This window comes from Rousettus aegyptiacus, unplaced genomic scaffold, assembly GCF_014176215.1.
Source record: "Rousettus aegyptiacus isolate mRouAeg1 unplaced genomic scaffold, mRouAeg1.p scaffold_m13_p_6, whole genome shotgun sequence".
Classification (NCBI taxonomy): domain Eukaryota; kingdom Metazoa; phylum Chordata; class Mammalia; order Chiroptera; family Pteropodidae; genus Rousettus; species Rousettus aegyptiacus.
The window spans coordinates 64028040-64048725 of NW_023416309.1; the positions used below are offsets into that span (position 1 = coordinate 64028040).

General features: G+C 42.7%; 1 protein-coding gene across 11 annotated transcripts in view; it reads left to right on the forward strand.

The window, feature by feature from the left end:
• Window positions 1-16359, forward strand: part of LOC107506746 (myosin phosphatase Rho interacting protein) — a 146379-nt gene extending 130020 nt beyond the window's left edge. For 7 of the 11 annotated variants that reach the window (XM_036222462.1, XM_016137571.2, XM_036222457.1 and 4 more), the window contains 6 exons: window positions 947-1106; window positions 2257-2376; window positions 3220-3306; window positions 3962-4124; window positions 5624-5709; window positions 9090-16359. In XM_036222462.1, coding sequence (XP_036078355.1) covers window positions 947-1106; window positions 2257-2376; window positions 3220-3306; window positions 3962-4124; window positions 5624-5709; window positions 9090-9161 — 688 coding nt within the window. In that variant the 3' untranslated portion in view covers window positions 9162-16359. Of the gene's footprint in view, window positions 1-946; window positions 1107-2256; window positions 2377-3219; window positions 3307-3961; window positions 4125-5623; window positions 6193-6235; window positions 6302-9089 lie in introns of those variants that run through there. The other 4 variants (XM_036222458.1, XM_016137586.2, XM_036222459.1 and 1 more) reach the window with 3 other exon arrangements.
• The last annotated feature ends 4327 nt before the right edge of the window (window positions 16360-20686 follow it).

The window sequence follows — 20686 nt, forward strand, 5'->3', positions numbered from 1 at the left end:
CTGAAATTTGTTCTCTCCATCAGCTGCCACTGCCTCAGTAGCTTGCAAGAGGAAATCTGGTCTAGGGCCCGATGCCTAGTGCTTTATGGCTGTGCATGGCAGAGGTGACCATAAACCCTACATTTTTTAAAAAATATGCTGATTTTCCTTTGCACAGGCAAAAGACTGAAAGGCATACAGCAGCACAGCGACTCGTTTTTTTCCTTTAGTAGAGCTAACACCACTGGGAGCTCTTGATTGGCTACTGCAAGAGCCATGCAAAGCTAGCCTTTATCAGGGTCTTTGCAACATAAAAGAATGCAGGTCTGTGTCTCTTCTAGGGCTCCCATTCAGTGCCATCAGGGCCAGAGCCAGACATTTCTTTGAACTGCAATCATATTCATCTCGGCTGGAAGGGGTGCAGATGCATAGGGCATGGTCAGTTTGCCTTAAAGCCCTTCATCTTTAGCTCCACCAGTGAGAGAAACAGCCCTTCTCCAGGAGTCAAGGGTAACAGAGAACAATGTTGCAAGGCTTTGATTTTTCTGTATGTAAATAGGTCCTGGTACTGGGTTATCAAACACAGATCGCCTCAAAAGTTGATGCTGAAAACAATTTGCAAATCTAATTTCTCTCAGAAACAGGACATTTGTTTCAACACAAGTGAATGAATTTTCCCCTGACTTGAAGAGAAGTTTTGTCCATGGGTCTATTAAGCTACTTGAGAGAGGACCAGGGAAGGACACAGAATAGATTTCTATAAACCTGTAGTATAGTACTTTTTAAGTTTTCCCTTATTTAGTTGGGTACAAACTGTTTAAGACAATAAAATCCATAGGGATTCCTCTCTTGCTCAGTTCTTTCTGTTGTCTCATTGCCCTTCAAGTTACACAGTGGGGACATAGAACCTTTTGGAGGCCTTGGCCCTGGGGGAAGGGCAAAGGAGTAAGCAGTGCCCTCTTCCCAGGGAGGAGCTGCAGTCAGTGCAGCGGGAGCTGGAGGTCCTCTCAGAGCAGTACTCACAGAAGTGCCTGGAAAACGCCCACCTGGCCCAGGCACTGGAGGCAGAGCGGCAAGCCCTGCGGCAGTGTCAGCGTGAGAACCAGGAGCTCAACGCCCACAATCAGGTAAGTCCTCAGCCAGGTGAGCTAGAAGTCAGGTGACCCCATGCTGGAGTTGGAAACCAGTCCTCACCTTCAAGGTATCCCTTAGAGCCCTTGAGCCACAGAGTGGCCACCTGATCTGCAGGTACCTCCCTAACATCCAGCATCTCCCAGTGTGTTGACAGAAACTTACTACAGATGGTAGAGCTGTGGCCATCCTGCTACATGAAGCAGCTATTTACATTTGGAGTCACTTTGGCTTCAGCCCTTTTTGAGACTCTAAGATGTCTAAATTTCCGTCCAGAACATCTGAATTTCCACTTCGCCGTTGCTGGGCAGTGTCATCGCACCTGGTCTGGGTCTCCATTCGCCAGGGCTAGGACCATGTATAAATGTCTCCCAGTCAAGACCATATACAACTCGCATTTATTTTTGTCAGAGTAGTCTCAAGATTTGTCCACTCCGTAGAAAATTGGGGTACATTTATAATCCTGGCTAATGGACAGGCTCAAGATAGGTTTAGTTCAATAAAAGCTTCTCTGTGGGCACCAAATTGGACAACTGTCCTCGTGATCCACCTGCTCATCCTTCCCAGGCACTGAGCAGGTAGATCCATTCGATTGGTTCAAGCTCAAGGCCTTCAGTGTGTTGACAGAAACTCACTGCAGATGGTGAAGCTGTGGCGATCCTGCTACATGAGGATGAGGCTGCCTCATATGAGGGCACTCCAGCAGGACTGGTTCTGCTTAGTCACTGCAGTAGCCTAAGATGACCATTTGTCATTTGGAAAGAAGATACAGAACGTGAGTGGGGAGGGCAGCAAGAGGGCCTAAACCTACAGAGACTCAAATGAGAAAACCATGAAACAGAGTAACACTAGTTATGGCGACAAAAGGTATTAAGGATTATGTATTCCTGCGTGCACAACTCTACAAATACTTACAGAACCCACATAAATGGCTTTACAAGAGATATAAATTGCAGGCAGTGACACCTGCACACATTAAATCTAAAGTGCTGTGGTGTACATAAGTGCTGTGGTGTACATAAGTACTTCTCAGGGCCACCTATTCCTGCTCATCTCTGCCTCATGATGTGAAAAAACAACCTTGTGTGGTTACAGCCCCCAGGCAGCTCTGTTGAGCGTCCCTATTTTGTTGTTGCTGTCCCCCAGGAGCTGAACAACCGCCTGGCTGCGGAGATTGCACGGTTACGGACACTGCTGACCGGGGACGCCGGTGGGGAGGCCACTAGCTCGCCTCTCACGCAGGGCAAGGATGCCTATGAGTTAGAGGTACTGCTCAGAGCCAGGCCCCTTCTTCACCCAGCTCTGCACCTCACAAGCCCCAAGTGGGGACCAAGGGTGGCCATTAGATTACAGTGATCATTATAGACGAAACCTGGAGACAGCAAGAGGGAAAGAACATGGAAAGATCCTAATCACCCCAGGACAGCAAAGAGCACCGTTACCTGCCAGGCATGGGACCCATGGCAGAAGTATGGATCCCTCAAGAGGCCGCAGGGACCTTTAACTCAATCCTCGCTTGCCTACCCTCTTCCCCACTATTTCTGCCCTGCCACAAATACTGACCACCTAAAATAAACATGTAAAAACTAGTTAGACACTACAGCTACTTGAGATTCTGTAATACCCTATTATTACTCAGGATCAGGGAGGTTCATCTTAAGTCAGAATAATTGATTTTTATGTATAAGATATCCTCTTATGAAAGCTTTTAGATTTCTTCCCATTCAATTAAAATTTCATCATGAAAATATCTCCTGATGTGGGAATGGCAGAGTGAGTTCAAAAGTTTCAACAGGACACCTTTATGGACACGGTCCTGGGCTTAGTCCCAGGAACTTGCTGTGGCCCCCAGACTGAGGAAAAGGGTACTCAGGTGTAGGAGAAATTGCAAAAATTCCTTTCTTCTATTTCTATATGCAGTGTTTAAGCTGTGCTCCAATTTTCATTGCTGGTACTTTCAATTACACATTGGTAAGGATGAGAAGAAAGTTGTCTGCTCATCATTGTGTGGATGGGAGTTCTCTGCTAAACTCTGTCTGTCTTTGCTTTCAAAACTCTGGAAGTCTCTTTGCACCTGAGTATCAATCCCTAATTGCTCTCTCATTCTAGGTCTTATTGCGAGTCAAGGAATCAGAAATACAGTACTTAAAACAGGAGATCAGCTCTCTAAAGGATGAGCTACAGACGGCATTGCGGGTAAGGGCATGTCACTACAGGTGGATCTTCAGATTGAGCTCAGGGTGGAGTAGGGACACGTGTCTCCAGAACATAACAGAGGTCCCTGTGTGCAGCAAGTATCATAGGCTGTTTAGAGTAGATTTCATTTTCATGAGAAATGTGGTTTCAAAATCAAGTTCTCTTAAAACACCAGCCTGTAAGCAGGTATAGTAAAAATGAGCCCACTTGGTCTTACATGTCTTTTTTGTTCTCTATGACTCCTGTGTGCTTCATCAGGATGATGAGGCCCTAGAGAAATGTCATCCTGGGAAGTGAGAGCTCAGTCAGCTGCGAGTCTCCTCCAGGACATTCTTGGAATCAGAGAGGAAATGCCAGGATCCCTTAGGAAATCCAAGACAGAAAGGGGTTTTTCCAGGCTGAAGCCACAGGGAAGTCCTCAGGGGTCAGGACTGTGCTATGCCTGTACTTGCTGGAGCTCCCAGGGATCCTGTACCATGTCCAGATGGAGACTCTCGGCTCTGCCTTACTTTGTGCCCAGTTTCTGCCTTTGAAAGACCAGCGTCAGCCTGCCTCCACTGCTGCCGATGGCACATCCCAGTCATTCCCCAGGAAGACAGACCAGACCACCTAGCCTGGCTATAACCACTGTTTATTCTATCCTTTTATCCCCAAGGACAAAAAGTATGCTAGTGACAAGTACAAAGACATCTACACAGAACTCAGCATCGTGAAGGCAAAGGCTGACTGCGATATCAGCAGATTGAAAGAGCAGCTGAAAGCAGCTACAGAAGCACTGGGTGAAAAATCTCCCGAAAACACCCCTGTGTCCGGATATGGTGAGCTCTTCAGGCTCTGGCTTGTGACTCAGTAACTCTTGGTGATTTGGTCATAGAGTTATTTGGGCTTGAGTCAAAGGAGAGGAATTACTTTTCTATTTTTTAGACATCTATTTCCATGCAGAGAACAGCCAGCAAGTCATTGGGCCACAAGGCAGGCAGGCACCATGGGGTGGAAATCTGTTCCCCTGTAGCTGGTGGCAGACATTGTGCTGATTGCTTTGAAGAGAAATCACATCATCAACTATATTTTCATAGTAATGACAAGTTGTGGTTTTACATTTTCCAAAAGAAGTCAATAGTTTGGTAGAAACAGCTTTCATTAGTTGCTTGACCCTTGAGTTCTACCATGAAATCTGCAGAAGGTCATTGGTGGGCGGGGGAGCAGGGGAGGATGCTCCTTACTGAAAAGATGTCCTAGCTCACCGATATCCAGATTTACAACTTTTTTGTCCACTAGCCAAGGATTAGTGATAACGACAGTACTGATGGATGGGTGGAATGGAGAGAAAATCATTTGCATTGCTGCTGGGAAGATAAGGTAGCAGTCTCTCTGGAAGGCAGTGAGGCAATATAGAGCAAAATTTAAAATCAAACTGTAGTCTAACTCTGGGTAGCAAAGAAGTGATAACAGTGGCTGCTTATGAGGGGAGCCCAACGTAACCAGGAGACAGAGAGAAAGACTTAGAATTAGGGGGAGAATGCATATATCCTGTGACCAACCTGTTTAACTTCTGGAAAAAAAACAAGTGCATAGGAATATGCAAACAAGGATATTTAGCACTGTACACAGGATCAAGACTGATTCCCCCCAAATAGTTCTCTCTTTGCATCATACAGAGAGAAGATTGTTTAAACTAAGACATTGCTACACAGTGAAATATTATGCAGTTCTTAAGAGATCAGATAGATATTTTTGTTTTGACATAGACAAAGATAAATAAATATATTAAGTTGTTTTAAAAAAAAAAAAAAAGACAAAAATCCACACATAGGACAGATGATATGACCCAATGTATATTTGTTTAGTCATTTTCAAGAAGTCTGAAGGAATGAATACACACCAAACTATGAATGGTTGTTGTCTCAGTAAGGGTGGATTCTGAGGACTTGGTCTTATTCTTTTGTTTTTTAACAGTCTTGGAGGAAGGATGGGATAAATGAATAATGGGGACAGTTGGTCTGCTCAGCAAATGAGATGCAGCTCCAGAGTAAGGTGCCGCAGGCCCTCCTCGCAGAGAACTTGGCTTCACCTGTGGTCAGTCCTGGGCTGGGAGAGCATGGCCAAGTGCCTCACACACAAATGTCTTCCAGTTCCTCCTTGCTTTGAGTTGTTCTGAATAAGATTTAGTATGTTTTATGGTTATTGGCTTTGAATTCTCTTAACATTATTTAAGGAAATGTCAGTAAGTATGTGGCGATGACAGTCAGCTTAAGAAATTTTAAAAACTCAGTCTGGTTCCAGAGGGTTTTAGAAATGGGTCTCTTTGTTCCTTCAGATATAATGAAATCTAAAAGCAACCCTGACTTCTTGAAGAAAGATAGGACCTGTGTCAGCCGGCAACTCAGAAACATCAGGTCCAAGGTGATTCTGGGTCCAATCCTGGGTGTGGGGTGCTGGCACACATTGGAGAAAGGAGCAGATATCAAAGCCCACTACAGGCAGCAGCATGGGGTCCCCAGGGTCTCAGAACTCGCCCACCCCCACACACTTATCCTGCTGGTGGCTTCGTGTCCCCTTCATGCAACAGTGGAACCACCTCCTGACAATGACAGTTGAAGGGCCAGCCCTATGAGAAGCAGGGCTTGGAGTGAATTCTACTTTGGACCTCCAAGGCCAGATTTCACCTCAGTTCCCCGCTGGGTCAGCCCCATTCTGTTTGTACTGTTTCTTGCACATCCTTAGTTTAATACTGATGCTGTCTGCCATCAAGAGAGGAACTACCTGCACCCCTTCCCGCCAACCTCATAGTAGCAAATTCCTAGCATGCATCCCCTGTCCCTTGTGTGCCTCTTCATGGGAAAGACGGGATGAGGGTGGGCAATGACAGGCATGTTGCATTTAGGATTTATTGTGTGTGTGTCTTATTTTTTGCTCTTTCCTCTGACAGTCCGTAATTGAGCAGGTCTCATGGGATAACTGAAACCAGCCCGCTTCCAGGTCCCCTGTCATGTAGGTAAACCACCTCTCACCACCCACCCACCTGCCACCCTCAAAGGGGTGCTATCTTGCATGCACCTCTCACACCTCCATAGCAAGCTCCTTGTTTAATTCATGCTACTCCAGCAAGCACATACACAATCCAAGTGGTTTCTTTAACCTGTTCTGGGGAGTTAACTGGCAGTATAACCTCTTAACAGAGTTGACCCCTGGCAGAGGGGAGCTCCCCTCGCACCTTGGCAGGCCAACCCACAGAACCAGTATCTCAGGTGGGCACACGCCCTGGCCAGCATGCATGTCGAATGCTCTGCACACGTGTTCTCTTGGGGAAAACCCTCTTGCCCTCTGTCAAAATGCAGGCTTGATTTGACAAACACCTAGCAGTCTCCCATGGCTATAGAACCACCCCCACACACACCAAGTTCACAAGCAGGGTTGAGCTGAGATATTCAGGGAACTTATCCCTTATGGACTTACTTAGCTTGAGAGGAAGACTTCACAAGAGAAGCCTTGTCTATGGGAGCAAATGTAGAAAAAGAAAATGGTCAGGTACACCCAGGGAAGGTCTGAGTCCACATTTGGCTTGGCCATGTTTCCAGTGTAAGAAAAAAGCCCTGGTATTTGGGGACAGTCCTGCGAGCCCAAGTAGAAAGACGGGGAACTTGCAGATATCCTTAGGAACACCTGCTGTGATGCAGAACAGATGAACAGACAGTCCCTCAAGGGTGTATATATATTGTCCTTGTCCCTGATTATATTTGGAGACAACCCCACCCTCCATGGGAAGACAGGGTAATGAAGCTGACTAGACACTGAACCTGTTGTTGGTACTTTTTGATATGGGATCTGATATGTAAGGATTTATATCTTTCTTTATGTTCTGTTTCTACATCATCTCCCACTCAAAAGGATAGAGTCTCAGCACCATAAAGTCAAAGCAAATTCATTGCTTAAGAGCAATGCAGCAACCAGAGAGTGTTACCCCCAGAGGCCCCTGTTAGTATGAGTGTGGGATCATGGAGGTACTTGATGGAGAGACTGGCCCTGTGGGAGAAATGAACCCCAAGGGAGCTGCTATACCAAAGGCTCTTCTCCAGGTGCCTAAAATAGGGTAGGGGTGGGGCAGGGGTTTGGAGTGTGGCAGCACGTGGCACCAAGCACACAGGCTTAGGCCTGCTGTAGCCTTGAGCTGCCCCCTCATTTGCCCTGTTCCCTGGCTGTCTGTCCCTAAGCACAATAGGTACTGTCACTCAGGGGTGTATGACATTGCACAGAGGGTGCACACTCAAAGACAAGACATTCGCTGTCCCTCAGGTCTCAGGTGCGGTGATTCACTGCTATCATGGGAAAGTCTCCAGCTAGACTAGAACAGTGTGGCATGTGACAGGGCCTGCCTATGAGCCAGGCACTTAGGTTCAGGGCCTTCTGCAGCATGGCCACATGTGTGCCAGCACCTGTACGAAACTGACTACTATTTAGACAGCAGCCCTTGACATGAAGCACTTCAGAGAAGTGACCCAAAAGCATGTGAGACCATTGAGTGCATTAAGAGAAGTTCAGGTTTGGACTGGGATGTGGATTTGCCCCCATCCTCTGATCAGGTCAGAAGGAAGCAGGTGCTGCCAGGGCAAGCTTCAAAAGTGACCCTAACCAACTGCTTGCATGGAGATACAGATGAGTTTCAAAAAAGTTAACAATAGAACCCTTTATTTAAAAAAAAAAAAAAAAGTGACTTCATTTATTCATTTATACAGTATAAAAAGCAAGCAGAACTATTCTGGAGGAATAGCTCACAGACTCACAAATGCCCGCTCTGAAGCGTCAGGCTGGGCTCTCTGCCCCCAGGATTAGCATGCTCTGATTTTAGGCTGAAACTGATGTAATCATCTGGAACCTGCACTGGGGCCAGCCTTGAGTTTCATGTGTCTTAGTGAAGCCTGTACCTTTGTCACCTCTAGCATGTGCAAGCTGGGGAAACTGGCAACTCTGAGTCTGATGTTAAGAGTTGCCATGAAGATCAGATGGCAACTAAAGAGCCAGGCCCATCCCAGCCAGTGCTGAAATTCCGTTCATCCCAGTTATGCTTTGAAGTGTTCCTTTTCTCATCCAGAAATTAAATCTTTGGGAAAAGCCTCCAAGAGTGAAGCAGGAAATAATCTGTCCCCAAATTAGTAAAGTGTCACTCGTCTCAAGACACAAGTAAAACTTTCTCAGGGTCCCATGAGAACAGAGTACTGGTTTTAAATTCTGAAAATCTTAGGAGGTATGTTGACATGTTCCCATAACAATAAAATCCAAAAGGATTACTCATCAGGGAAGGCCAAGATCAGGTCAGAAGGAAGCAGGTGCTGCCAGGTCACATCTGAAGAGCTGGGAGGCTGGTCCCTGGCCCACAATCTGCCAGCAGTGCCCTGGGAGCTCTCGGGTCCTCACACGAGGCCTCAGGGTAACAATTGCAAGGGAACCGGGCACGGACCAGTCCACATTTGGAAGAAGGACAAAAATGGGTGATTTACTAGTTCTCAGCACAATCTTTCGCTGGCTGGGTCAGTCTGATTCCTGCTTGTCTAAAGAACCCTAAGCTCAGAATTCAGAATTCACATGGTCTCATTTCTCTGATTTTTTCCTTTTTCATCCAGATAACACCATTTCACAGGACATGGCTCTCTCCTTAGCATGCCCAACTAATATCTGAGGATCCCTTCCCATCCTCACCCTCCACCCTTCCTGCCTCTGACTGCAGCCTTTGCCTCTGCGTTAGGCCTGATCCTTAACCGTTTGTTTTTCTCCTGCTCTTCATCCAGAGTCTGAAGGAAGGCCTGACAGTGCAAGAACGCTTGAAGCTCTTTGAATGCAGGGACTTGAAGAAAGACTAGCTGTGTCCCATTCAACTTGAACATACCCTTTCCGGCTTGGAGCAGCACAACCCAGACGCTGCTTTTTGTCTGTACCCTTTTTTTTTGTATTATTATTATTGTTATTATCATCATTAACTGTGGGTATGGATGCATGAGAGACTGGTTTATGGATTGTTCACACCATTCCCTGCAATGTTGATTCCAACTTCCTAGTGTCTTTTTCCAAGCTTTTTTCCCATGGTATTCTAAAACAAGCCAAGCAGTGGGGGCTGAGAGGGCCATCTGCTCCCTCTGGGTCTATGTTGGAATCCCCACTGGAGTCCACCGCACTCACTCACTCACTGTCAGTATTAAGGCTCTGTAGCCTGTCGATAAGCTAGCTCTGCACTGTGTGGAATCAGGCCCGGGTGGCTGTAGCTCTGTTGCACATTGCTTCATTAGGAGAGAGAACAAACCAATGGGGATGTGGTTTTGCCTGGATCACAGCAGCGATAACTCACTAGCCTGTAGTAGGAGGTAGGGAAGCAGGTCAGGCTTATAACCTTTTGACTTTGGAGAAGGTCAACATTTTGTATATATTCCACTAATGCATCTTAGAACCACACCCCAGGTAATCGTGGTAAACTTTTCACAACCTGAAGAATTTTTAAAACAGCCATTCCTATTTTTTGTTTGTTTTTTATTAAATCTTGCACAAAATCCCGCCCCTCTCATTCCTTCCTACGCTCGCTCTTTTCTTGGCCACCAGTAACCCTGGTCTTTTCATAACTACTTGGTTTGTTGACCTGTGGCCTGGAGTTTCAGACTGTAACTTCAAATAATGATTAATTCCCTTGGGATATCATTCAAGGGGAAAAATGATTCATTTCTGTAACCTCGTATTGAAAAGAAACCACATTACTTTTGAAAAGGTTGAGAGAAGGCCCCTATGGTAAGTCAAGAAGAAAGTACAGAGGATGTCAGAATCAGACAAAAAGTGCCCATTATTTTGTATTCTTAACCTAATTTAATCTGAGATCTGAAGAGTTCTCGCAGCATTTGGAGAACCTAAAGTAACCCTATACTAACAATTTTGCTTTTCTATCAGTTTAAGACTTTTTCAACTGCCACAAAACACTCTACAGGATTTCTTGAAAATATCTCAAATCAGACTTTTTCCTATTATGGCTCATGAAAACTATTAATCTTTTTAAGACAAGGAGTATAAACAAACCCTAGCCAAGTATGAGAACCACCTCTGCTACCTTGGGAGCAGGGTGGGGACATTGAAGTAAAACATTTGGAGGAATTCATTCTGGTCCTGCTGCATCTATTGGTCCATTGATATTGCCAAGAGCATACTTTCACTCTGTATTAATGCTTGAGTTAGTTGATGGTCTCTGGATGCTTGGATACTTTGGGGGTAAAAATGTACAAATCTCTTGCTCATTTTCTAGGTTAAGTTAGTAAACAGGTCATCTGGGAAGAGTCCTGGAAGGCCAAACAGAAGGCCCTGGGGTTGTGTTTAAGACTTACACCCGTGTGCTGTCTTCTCACTGGAATAAACTCAGAGCTCTCCACTGACATGAGCCTTCCCTGTTCATAAGCCTGCCACTCCCTTGCTACTATTCTTTCATGTTTTTAAAAACAAGAGAATATTAGCTCTTTCTTAAATCCAACTAACCATATACTCTCTTCCGCAACTTAGATCGACAGCATTCTTATAAGGGACCATGACCTTTTTTTGGTGTCATGCTCAGAATGGAAATATTCAAAAGAACACTCGGGACCCTTTGGTCCATGGTTTCCCCAGAACACTGTTTCAGTACGTGTCCTCTAGGGCAAAGTGATCTGATATTCAGCAGGATCTGACTGGACAGGGGTCTTGTTGTCCGGTCTCTGTGCAGGCTGCCTGGGCACTATGATTTCATGTCATGCCTTTAAAGAACTTGCCTTATCTACCACAGTTTCCTTTGTGACTGTACCTGCTGCCTCTGGGGACTCTCCTCCAAACAGCTACCTGCTTCCAACTCTGCCAGAGGTTTCCGTGCAGTCAGGCTCCATCTGCCTTTAGACTGTGCTATGAGGGTTTGAAATCTGCATTGCTTTTGAATAGGCCAAGAGAGCAGTCATTTTATTCACTTCTCCCTTGAGGTTAGACCTCAGGAATCCTGGGAAATAAATGTGTTGAACACAGCATTTGGAGGTTGAAGGCAGAGACTAGGGAAGACCTCCAGTCACCACAGCCTCTGTAAAGTGCCCTCCACCGCACTCACCCCAGAAACAACAGGACTCACTCTCCTGGTACTGGCTCAGCCTGGGGATTACCAGGAAGTGGACTGTGAATGCTAGGCCAGCTGAGAAATGGCACTCTGGCTCTTCTCTGACAAAAGGCCGTTCCTGCCACAGCCTCCTACAGGGTGCACCAAGCCTGCCTTGGCCTTGTTAAGTGTCATCCCATAGTGACAGCTACTGTGAAGCTTGGAACCAGGTCTGAACTCCCTGCTCCTGAGTCCCATCCTCCAGCTGGAGTGAGCAGGCAGAACAGAACAAAGAGGGTCTTCACTTACCACCTGTGTGTCCTACTACAGTTCCAGTATACACAGTGTCCTATGCACCCTGCAGGCCCCAACCCCCCAGGGAGGAATTTAGCCAGTTCACTACTGAGAAAAGAGTGTGGAGGTAGAGTTAGCTTCTGTGTTGGTACGGGGCTGGGCTGCCAGTGTGGACTGTGGAAGGAGTAGTGGAGAACTGGGAGCCCACGGTGCCCCAGGCTCACTGCTCCCAGCACAAAGCAAGCAGTGGGAGCACCTCTACTTCGCAGAGAGGACTGGCCCTTCACACTTGTAATTATTTTCATGTTTATTAATTCATTTGTAATCTAGCACCTGCGAACAGGCTGTGACAAACATTAATGGGAAAACTAAACAGTTTGACTTCGTTTGACAGTTTTTGTGAACATACGCATTAATTACAGTCTGCACATACCAACACATGCAGCAAATAGCCACATTCTGTTGGTCAAGTTCTTTTATCATGTGCGATGCTAGCAACTGAGCAGATCGGAAAGCTAGTATACCAGATGACCATGGCTGTCTGCAGCCTCCTTGGGAAAGGTATGACAGCAGGGTGGGGTGAGGTGGCTTTGCTGCTAGAAATTGAAGCTTGTACAATAAGGCATCAAAGTGAGTCTGAACTTGTGGAAGTAATGGCCATCCTGGGTTGACTTGTGGAGGCTATGGTGGGAATGTGTGGTTTTGTCAGGAGCTAAGATCAGAGACCTCTTCCTACAAGGCCAACAAGTAGAAAGGCAGAGAACGGGAAGGCCCCAAAGTGACTTGCTCACTGAACCAACAGCTAGGCATTGGGGGCCTTGCATGGGCCAGACTCGGAAAGAAAGGAAATTGCAGTCTTAAAAAAATACAGTGGTGACTCTTAGAGGTCTACCTGAAAGGAATTCTGACAAATAGTGCCAGGAAACAGAATTGATGGCCTAAAAACCATTTTTGTAGAGAAGTATTTATTATACTATTTCACCACAGAGGTAGGTAGAACTTCTGGCCTGAGAATGGAACATAATCCTTTTTATCACTACTGCCTGGTTGCCCCTGTATCAAGTCTATGATTTTAAACTTATCTTGGGAATGCCCGTCCTATGCCTGTGGAGCCTAGAAGCTGAGCACCAACCCTGTGACCGCTTTTCTCCAAGTATAAAATTTAGGGGGTGTGCTGGGGTCCCTGCCAGCTCTAGCTAATAAAACACCACAGGCACTCCAAAGTGTGTTCCCTACATGGATGAGGTGCCAGGCAGTGTATTTTTCCTTTAAAAAGTTTTCTTCCCTCCCACACTTGGTGGTAACTTCCCTGGCTCCTGAGGCCCAGGGCTGTAATGAGCAGCCCAAGTCCCTTTGGCCTATGCAACTTATAGTGGGGCCTGTGGCCTGATTTCAGAAGGTGAGGGGCTTTTCCACTCCCTACTTCCCGATGTCTTCATGAAGTCATCATGGCTAACCACATACCAGTTCTCTCTCCGCTATTCACTCACTAACCTGTCTAAGACTAAGACAGTTATTCTCCAGGGATTCGATGCTTTTTTCCAGTTAAGAGTGAAAAGAATGCAACCTATTAATATTTATTTTTCCTGAAAATAAAGATTTGTGCATCATTGTCCTAAGGAAGCTTGGAATTTAACATCTTCCCTTATAGACACAAACCAAAAACTAAATACAGAGTTCAGTGACCCCTTTATCACCAAAAAAGGCGGGATATTTAAGTATTTTCAAAGTTTTACAAAGAACAGGGAAGTATATAGCATTACACTTAAAAGGAATTAAATGTTTTTTAAAATTGGGCACATGGTTAGCTTCACTTCTCTGGAAACGTCAATCACTCGGAATATTTCACACCCTGCAAATCCTGGATAATTGAGCTACTGGTGTTTTATGTTGAATAGAAATTCGCTTTTTAAATAAATTTTAACTCTTTCTCTAATATTTTCTCCACTCAGTTGAGATTAGCAAACAGTTCTTAGTGCCCTGGTACAATAGCCTCCACTAGCCCTTCGTGAAAGGACTTGGGAAGAATGCTGCTGAAAACTTATTTTATTTAGTTATTTGCATACCATTTTGGTTATTTTTCATCTTTCATTATAGGCTCTTCCACCTTCTGTCATTCTTGAGAAAGAAATTACTGCTTAGCTAAAGCATTACTTTCTCAATCAGTGAATACTGAGGAACCTCCAGTGAGTTTTCCACAAATGTCATGCTTAGAAGTTTACCAGTATACGAACTCCTCTCCTCTGGCTTTCCCATGCCACCAAAATCTCTAAAAAGTTTGAACACGAAACTTAGATTTCCAGTCCTAGGAAAGGTCTTTTTACTCACATGAGGTCAAGTCAAAAGGTCAAGTCCTTCACCGTTTTCAACACCAGGTAGCAGGATGCTGGGACTTTTTTTCCACTACAGGCCAAGTCCAATCAGTCCTCAAACTTGCTCTTAGGAGATGGGGACCATTGTACTTACATATAGTTTTGTATATTCTCACACACACAAAAACATTTTGGTATGATAATTTCCACAGATGAAAACTTAAATAAGGATTAGCCTAAAGGTCTAGTGAACCTGAGGTCTAGTAAAACCACTTGTTTTGGGTTCTTTGAAGATTTAACATAAACCCAATATGGAAATGCACGTTGTCAATTTCTCTCAAGTTTTGTCTGCTGTAAAAGACCTGGCCTCATTCTTTTGCCCTTTAGAGAACAATAAGTTTCAAGTATCGTTGCTCTGTAAAGGGCAGAGGTCTACCTTCTCTGAAGTCTTTTGAAGACTCACAGAGTAGAAGTAATAGCTCAACACTACACCACCACCGTGTATGCCGCAAGTGACTAGCTGCTTAAACCATCTCTGGTCCCATTCCTCTAGGTGTTCATACAAGACTGTGTGGCAACTTAAGCTACAACATACCCAGTGCGGCTTCCAATTTCTCTTATTTAAAAGCAGCTGTGTTTCTCAAAATAACCTGTATATTATTCAGAGCAAGTAGTGTAAATATTATTCAGAAGTTACTATAGGGATTTTTGTGACAAAGTGTGTGGGTTTTTTTAATTGTATAAAGACATCCCTTTTTAAGGTAGGAAGAACAGCTTTGAGTACAACATTGAACCCCACCCAACATAAGGAAATGTTTTTAATGACTTTCGAAAAGCTTTGGTCATTGAACAGATGGTTTTAGAGACTGTAGACAGTCTCCGTAACAATAACCCATACATTGTTTTCCATTGAAAGAACTCTATCATACTGTTCTTGGTAGAGCCATTTAAATTCCTGGAGAAAAGTCAAAAGAGTGAAGAACATGGTAGTGACATCTTAACCAAATCCTTTGCAAAGTAATTTAAGACTAGTAGAGAGACTTTAGAAGTTCTGTCATCAGGGGTCTACGTCCTGGGCAGGGCTACATGCCGAGTCCAGCCAATTATCTGTGTTCCCCAGCTCTTGGGTTATGTTGTGTGACAGGATAAAGGTCACAAAACTCATAATGCTGTTACTTTATAATACGTGTCTATGTCAAATAGGTAAGGAAACATATAGTCACAAAATACTTAAGAATTGGATGGTTCAATACAGGAGGGCACTGAAGTCTTGGGTAAAACACGACAGTTGGTCTCAAGTTGCAGCATTGTAGGGTGGCCTTCCCAGGATGGAGTTCAAATTCACAGTGAAAGAATCATCAGATATGGACAGTCCACCTGCTGTCTTCTCATTTCCCATGCCCTTTGCTCTTTTCCCCACCTTAACTCGTTATCACATTTTTCAGTGTTTTTATAGAAAGGTAGAAATAGATTATGAAGAACACTAAATTAATTATTGTATTATGTTTATTCACAAAACTTCAATTAAAATGAATTTTAGGATTTATCTTTAGTATTAATGACATATCTACTGACTTATTTTTAGGATTCAAACCAGTTAAATGATAAGAGTTAATTCATGTGGTTTTCCTAAATAATATTTATAAAATGTAAAGTTTTTAAGTGGTTCCTCAACAACTATAATTCTTAGTGATTTTTCTCACAGATACTCTTCTGTCAGGGTTAATATCTCAATCAGTACTAAAGACAAAAACATACTATGCCAAACTGCTGAGAGAGCTGATATACGAACAACGTGAAAAATGTAGACAATTTTTCTGCTGAAACGAGTTTGGAAACAATTCACAGCAGCCACTTCTGCCACAGCTAATTATTTCAACAGGTGATACATGTTAAAAGAATAAGCTTGTATTATTTTAGTATTTAGTTTCTGTATTAACGCTAAATGATAATGTTCATCAAAAAGTCACATGCAAAAGAAAGCAGAGGCCTAAGGAGAACAGGTGACTCAGTACACCCCTCCCAGTCTCCACCAAAGGATTCTGAGCTGAGGCAACTCCCAGAAGCAGAGGTCACCAGGGCAGGCCATCTTTTGTCAGGACACCAGGGCCCACCTGATAAGAAGAGGCTGGTCAATGAAGCTACTCTGTTTTTGGCAATTCAAGAATTTTATGTTTTAATTAGAGGCTTTTTTAAAATACAGTTTCTGATCAACTGTTCACTACAACTGAAGTATTACTTTGTCAAAATATTTATTCCTTTGTGTAACATGCTAGATTCCCATGGATGTAGCTGATCATTTCTATTTTGTAAATATTACCTAACTTTACATAAAACTAAATCATAATAAACTATTTTTGCATCACCCTTTGCAGGCTGTGAATGAGGTTTTGTTTAATGGAGATACATTTGTATTTAGGTCAAAGGTCATAAACGTGTGTAGCCTAGGGATTTATAACAGATTTTGTTTGTTTTTACTTTTATTATTTGCCCTTTTTTTAACAGTGTTTTTAAAGTTTGGGTTGTAAGCATTTTAAAATCAGATTTCATATAAAAATTGACTTTCACATGTTCACCTGCAAGGCATAGTTAGAGTAGATTTATTTACGATAGTTTTGTTTAAAAAAGAAAATGCATCTTACATTATGACCTAATACACACACACACGCCCCAACCACAACCCAAAAAACCACAAAATAATGCTACTTTACTAGGGTATATACTTGGATGTCTCCATTCTATTTCATTTTTTTTAATTCTAGTTGTAGCCTACTAAATAAATTTAAAAGTAAAAACTGCATTTCTTTTTTCAATATTGCCACAACTTTTGGAATGAAATTTTTGAAAATGACTGTGGGAATCCAAACTTTTATTCAGATAAACAGAAGGGAAAAAAAAAGGCTACCTGTTAGAAATCAACTTATAGAATTTATAAAACTTAGAAAAAACAAAGTTGAGTACAGACATATAAAGGATACATATTTTCAGTGTGCTATTCAAGTTGTTTAAATATGTTACAATTTTCTGCCCATTAAAATTATTCTAGTCAAATGTACACAGAGTTTTTGGACACTGGTCTAATATGGTGTTCTAATAGCTTTAACACAGTTTTTAAGTCTACATTAAGTGCCATTTAAATCAGTTGGATTTGGAAAATCCAACCCCCTTTCATGATAAAAATACGTAACAAGTTAGGAATAGAAGGGAACCTCCTCGAAACAATAAAGGCCTTTTATAAAAACCTACAGCAACATGCTCAGTGATGAAAGACTGACAGGCCTCTCATCCCCACTCCTTCCAAGATTAGGAACAAGATGAAGATGTCTGTACTTACCATATCGATTCAACACTATTGGAGATTCTTAACCAGAATATTTGGCAAGAAAACAGGGATCCATATTGAAAAGGAAGAAGTAAAACTATCTATTTGCAGATGACATGATCTTGTATATGAGAAATCCTAAGAAATCCACCAAAAAGCCATTCAAACTAATAAATGAGTTTAGCGAGCTTCCAAGATGATTCATATACAAATATCAGTTGTATTTGTATACACTAGTAATGAATAAACTGAAGAAAGCAATTCTATTTGCAATAACATTAAAAATTTTTTTTAAAATGTAAGACTTGTACACTGAAAACTAAAAAACATCATGTACAGAAATTATTTAAATAAATGCGAAGTCATCCCGTGTTAATGGATTGGGAGACATTTCTAGAATGGCACTACTCCCTAATTTGATCTATAGATTCAACAGAATCCCTAACAAAATCCCTACTGCTTTTACAGAAGTTAAACAGAAGTTATCCTAAGATATGGAAATGTAAGGGGACCCATAACAGTCAAAACAATGTTGGAAAAGAACAAACAGGATTCATGCTACTGGGTTTCAAAACTTACTACAAAGCTTCAGTAATTGAGATAGTGTGGTGCTGGCACATGGATTGGCATATTGATCAATGGAGAAGGATTTAGAATCCAGAAATACATTTACATTTATGATCAATTGATTTCCAACAAGGGTTGAAAAGACCATTCTTTCCCAAGACCATTCAGTTGAAAGAATTTTTTCAACAAATGGTACTGGGACAACTAACAATCTACATTCAAAAGAAGCAAGTTGGACCCCCTACCTCACATTATACACAAAAATTAGCTCAAAATGGTTGGTAGACCTAAATATAAGAGATGAGCATGTAAGACTCTTAGGGAAAAAAAGAGGAGCAAATTTTTATGATCTTGGCTTGGGCAATGGTTTCTTAGATGTGACACCAAAGCACAAGCAGCAAAAGTAAAAACATGAATTATCACAAAATAACATGCTGCAAATGATACCACCAAAAAGTGAAAAGACTACCCAAATAATGGGAGAAAACATTTGCAAATCACATTTCTGATAAGGGACTTGTATCCAGAATATACAAAGTACTCTTATAACTCAACAATAACCCAGTAGAAAAATGGGCAAAGGATACGAACAGACATTTCTCCCAAGACGATATATAAATGACCAGCAAGTATGGGAAAAGATGTTCAATATCATTGGTCATCAGGAAATGCAAGTCAAAACCACAATGAGACACCACCCAATAGGTTGGCTATAATTAAAAACTCAGGTAACTTTTTGTTGGTGAGGATGTGGAGAAAAAGGAACCCTCATACAGTGTAGACAGAAATGTAAAGTAGTACAGTCACTATGGAAAACAGTCTGTCAGTTTCTCAAGTGGTTAAACAGACTCATATGACGCAATTCCACTCCTAGGCATTTACTCAACAGAAATGAAAATGATGTCCGCAAAAACACATGTATATGAATGTTCGTAGCATCAGTATTTATAATAGCCAAAAGGTGGAAACAACCCAAATGTCCATCTACTGACAAATAGGCAAACAAAATGCAGTACAAAATTCAGCTATAAAAAGAAGTGTAATACTCATATATGCTACATGAATGCCCTTTAAAACATGCTAAGTGAAGGTACAAAATGCTACATATTGTTGTATTCCATTTATATGAAATTTCCACAGCAGGTAAATCCATACAGACAGGAAACAGATCAGTGGTTATCAGGGGCTAGGGTTGGAAGAAATAGGGAGCAGCCACTAATGGGACAGGGTTTTTTTCTGGGGTGATGAAAATGCTCTGGAATCAGTGGTAATGGCTATACAACTCTGCTAATACACTGAAAACCATTGAACTGCATACTTTAAAAGGGTGAATTTTGTGGTATATGAACCTCAATGAAGTGTTACTTTAAAAATAATCAGTTGCTTTAAAAACCAGTTAAATAGAACCAATATAGTGCTTTAAAATACAAAGTAGTCACATCGGTTTATTCAGACACTCTTAGTATGATAGTTGTTGGCAGACCATTAAGGCCACATGCTATGACCATAACAATTTGTTTTTTAATCAAGTGTTACAAGAGTTTACAATATTTTGAACTTAATTGTGCCAATGTTTAATTCACTTTGCACAACATCAGGTTTGTTGTTAAGCTGTGTCACTGCCCCATAGTTCAAATGACAACCTTGAACTGAAACCACAAGGCAGACTGAGCCTGTAGGGGGAAGAAGGTGGGGAGTGGAGATCCTGGACTCATGAAGTAACTGCCCAGCCTCACCCTCACTACTTTTAAAGTTTCCCTAGGGAGAGCCATGACAGAACCTTGTACACAAAAAAAAGCTTCAGAGGACACATACTACACAAGCCCCCTCCCAGCCTTCTTTCATTCTGTGCTCAAGCCATTCCTAAGGGTCAAACAGACCCACAGTTCTAGAGGTCTCTTCAGTGTAACTGCTCATCACTGGACTAGGCCCCCCACCCCAAAATAACTGTCACTCAATACAAAGCCACTTACTCAGCCTGAAGTATCTTCTGAATCAACTGAAGATCAACTGTTTAGTTCATTAGCTTTTACGGACTCTGAAACCTGGGACTTAACCACAGCCTCTGATGTGAACAGCATGGCTCACCCAGCAGACGAAACATACCAGCTAGTTCCAGCGCCTTGGTTCTAGCCTGGCTACCCGTCCCTACACCTTTCCTGTCAGATTCGGGTGCTGCCAGTCTGAAGGTCAGGGGCTCCAGTCGCTTTATGCAAATGCCTAATCTAAATGGGTACAAAACAGCATCCAGAGCATCCAGTTTGAAGGTAGATTTTAGCACTGTCCTTCCTCAGCAAGTTCATTGCAAGTTCTTTTCAGAAAAATTAACTATAATCTGAAACTTTCCCCACTTCTGCTAAGGTGATGAAAACACCAAGATAACCAATACAAAGTTATATCAAAAATTATGAGATCATTTCACAGTTCTTAAAACATATAGACAACTTGGCTGTATTACTTTATATGCACACCGTTATTGATGCATTTGATGCCATGCTCTACGTGCCGCCCTGCCTCTGAAAGAAAGGGATGTAGCCACAGCTGAGACCCAGGCACTACAGGAGGAGTGGGCTGCACGTATGTCCATCTTCACAGGTCAGGCAGATAGGCTGGAAATCTCACCAGAAGCACTTTGGGACATCCCCAAGTAACACCTTCAGGTCTTACTCTCTTTAAGAGACTCCTATGTTCACCAACAGTTTCTAAATAGCTGTATGTTGCCCCAACCCTCCCCCCAAAAGTTGTACTTGTTTAATAAAGAGGAGCCACAATTCAAATAACTAAGCAAATGGCAAAGACACGCAGTAC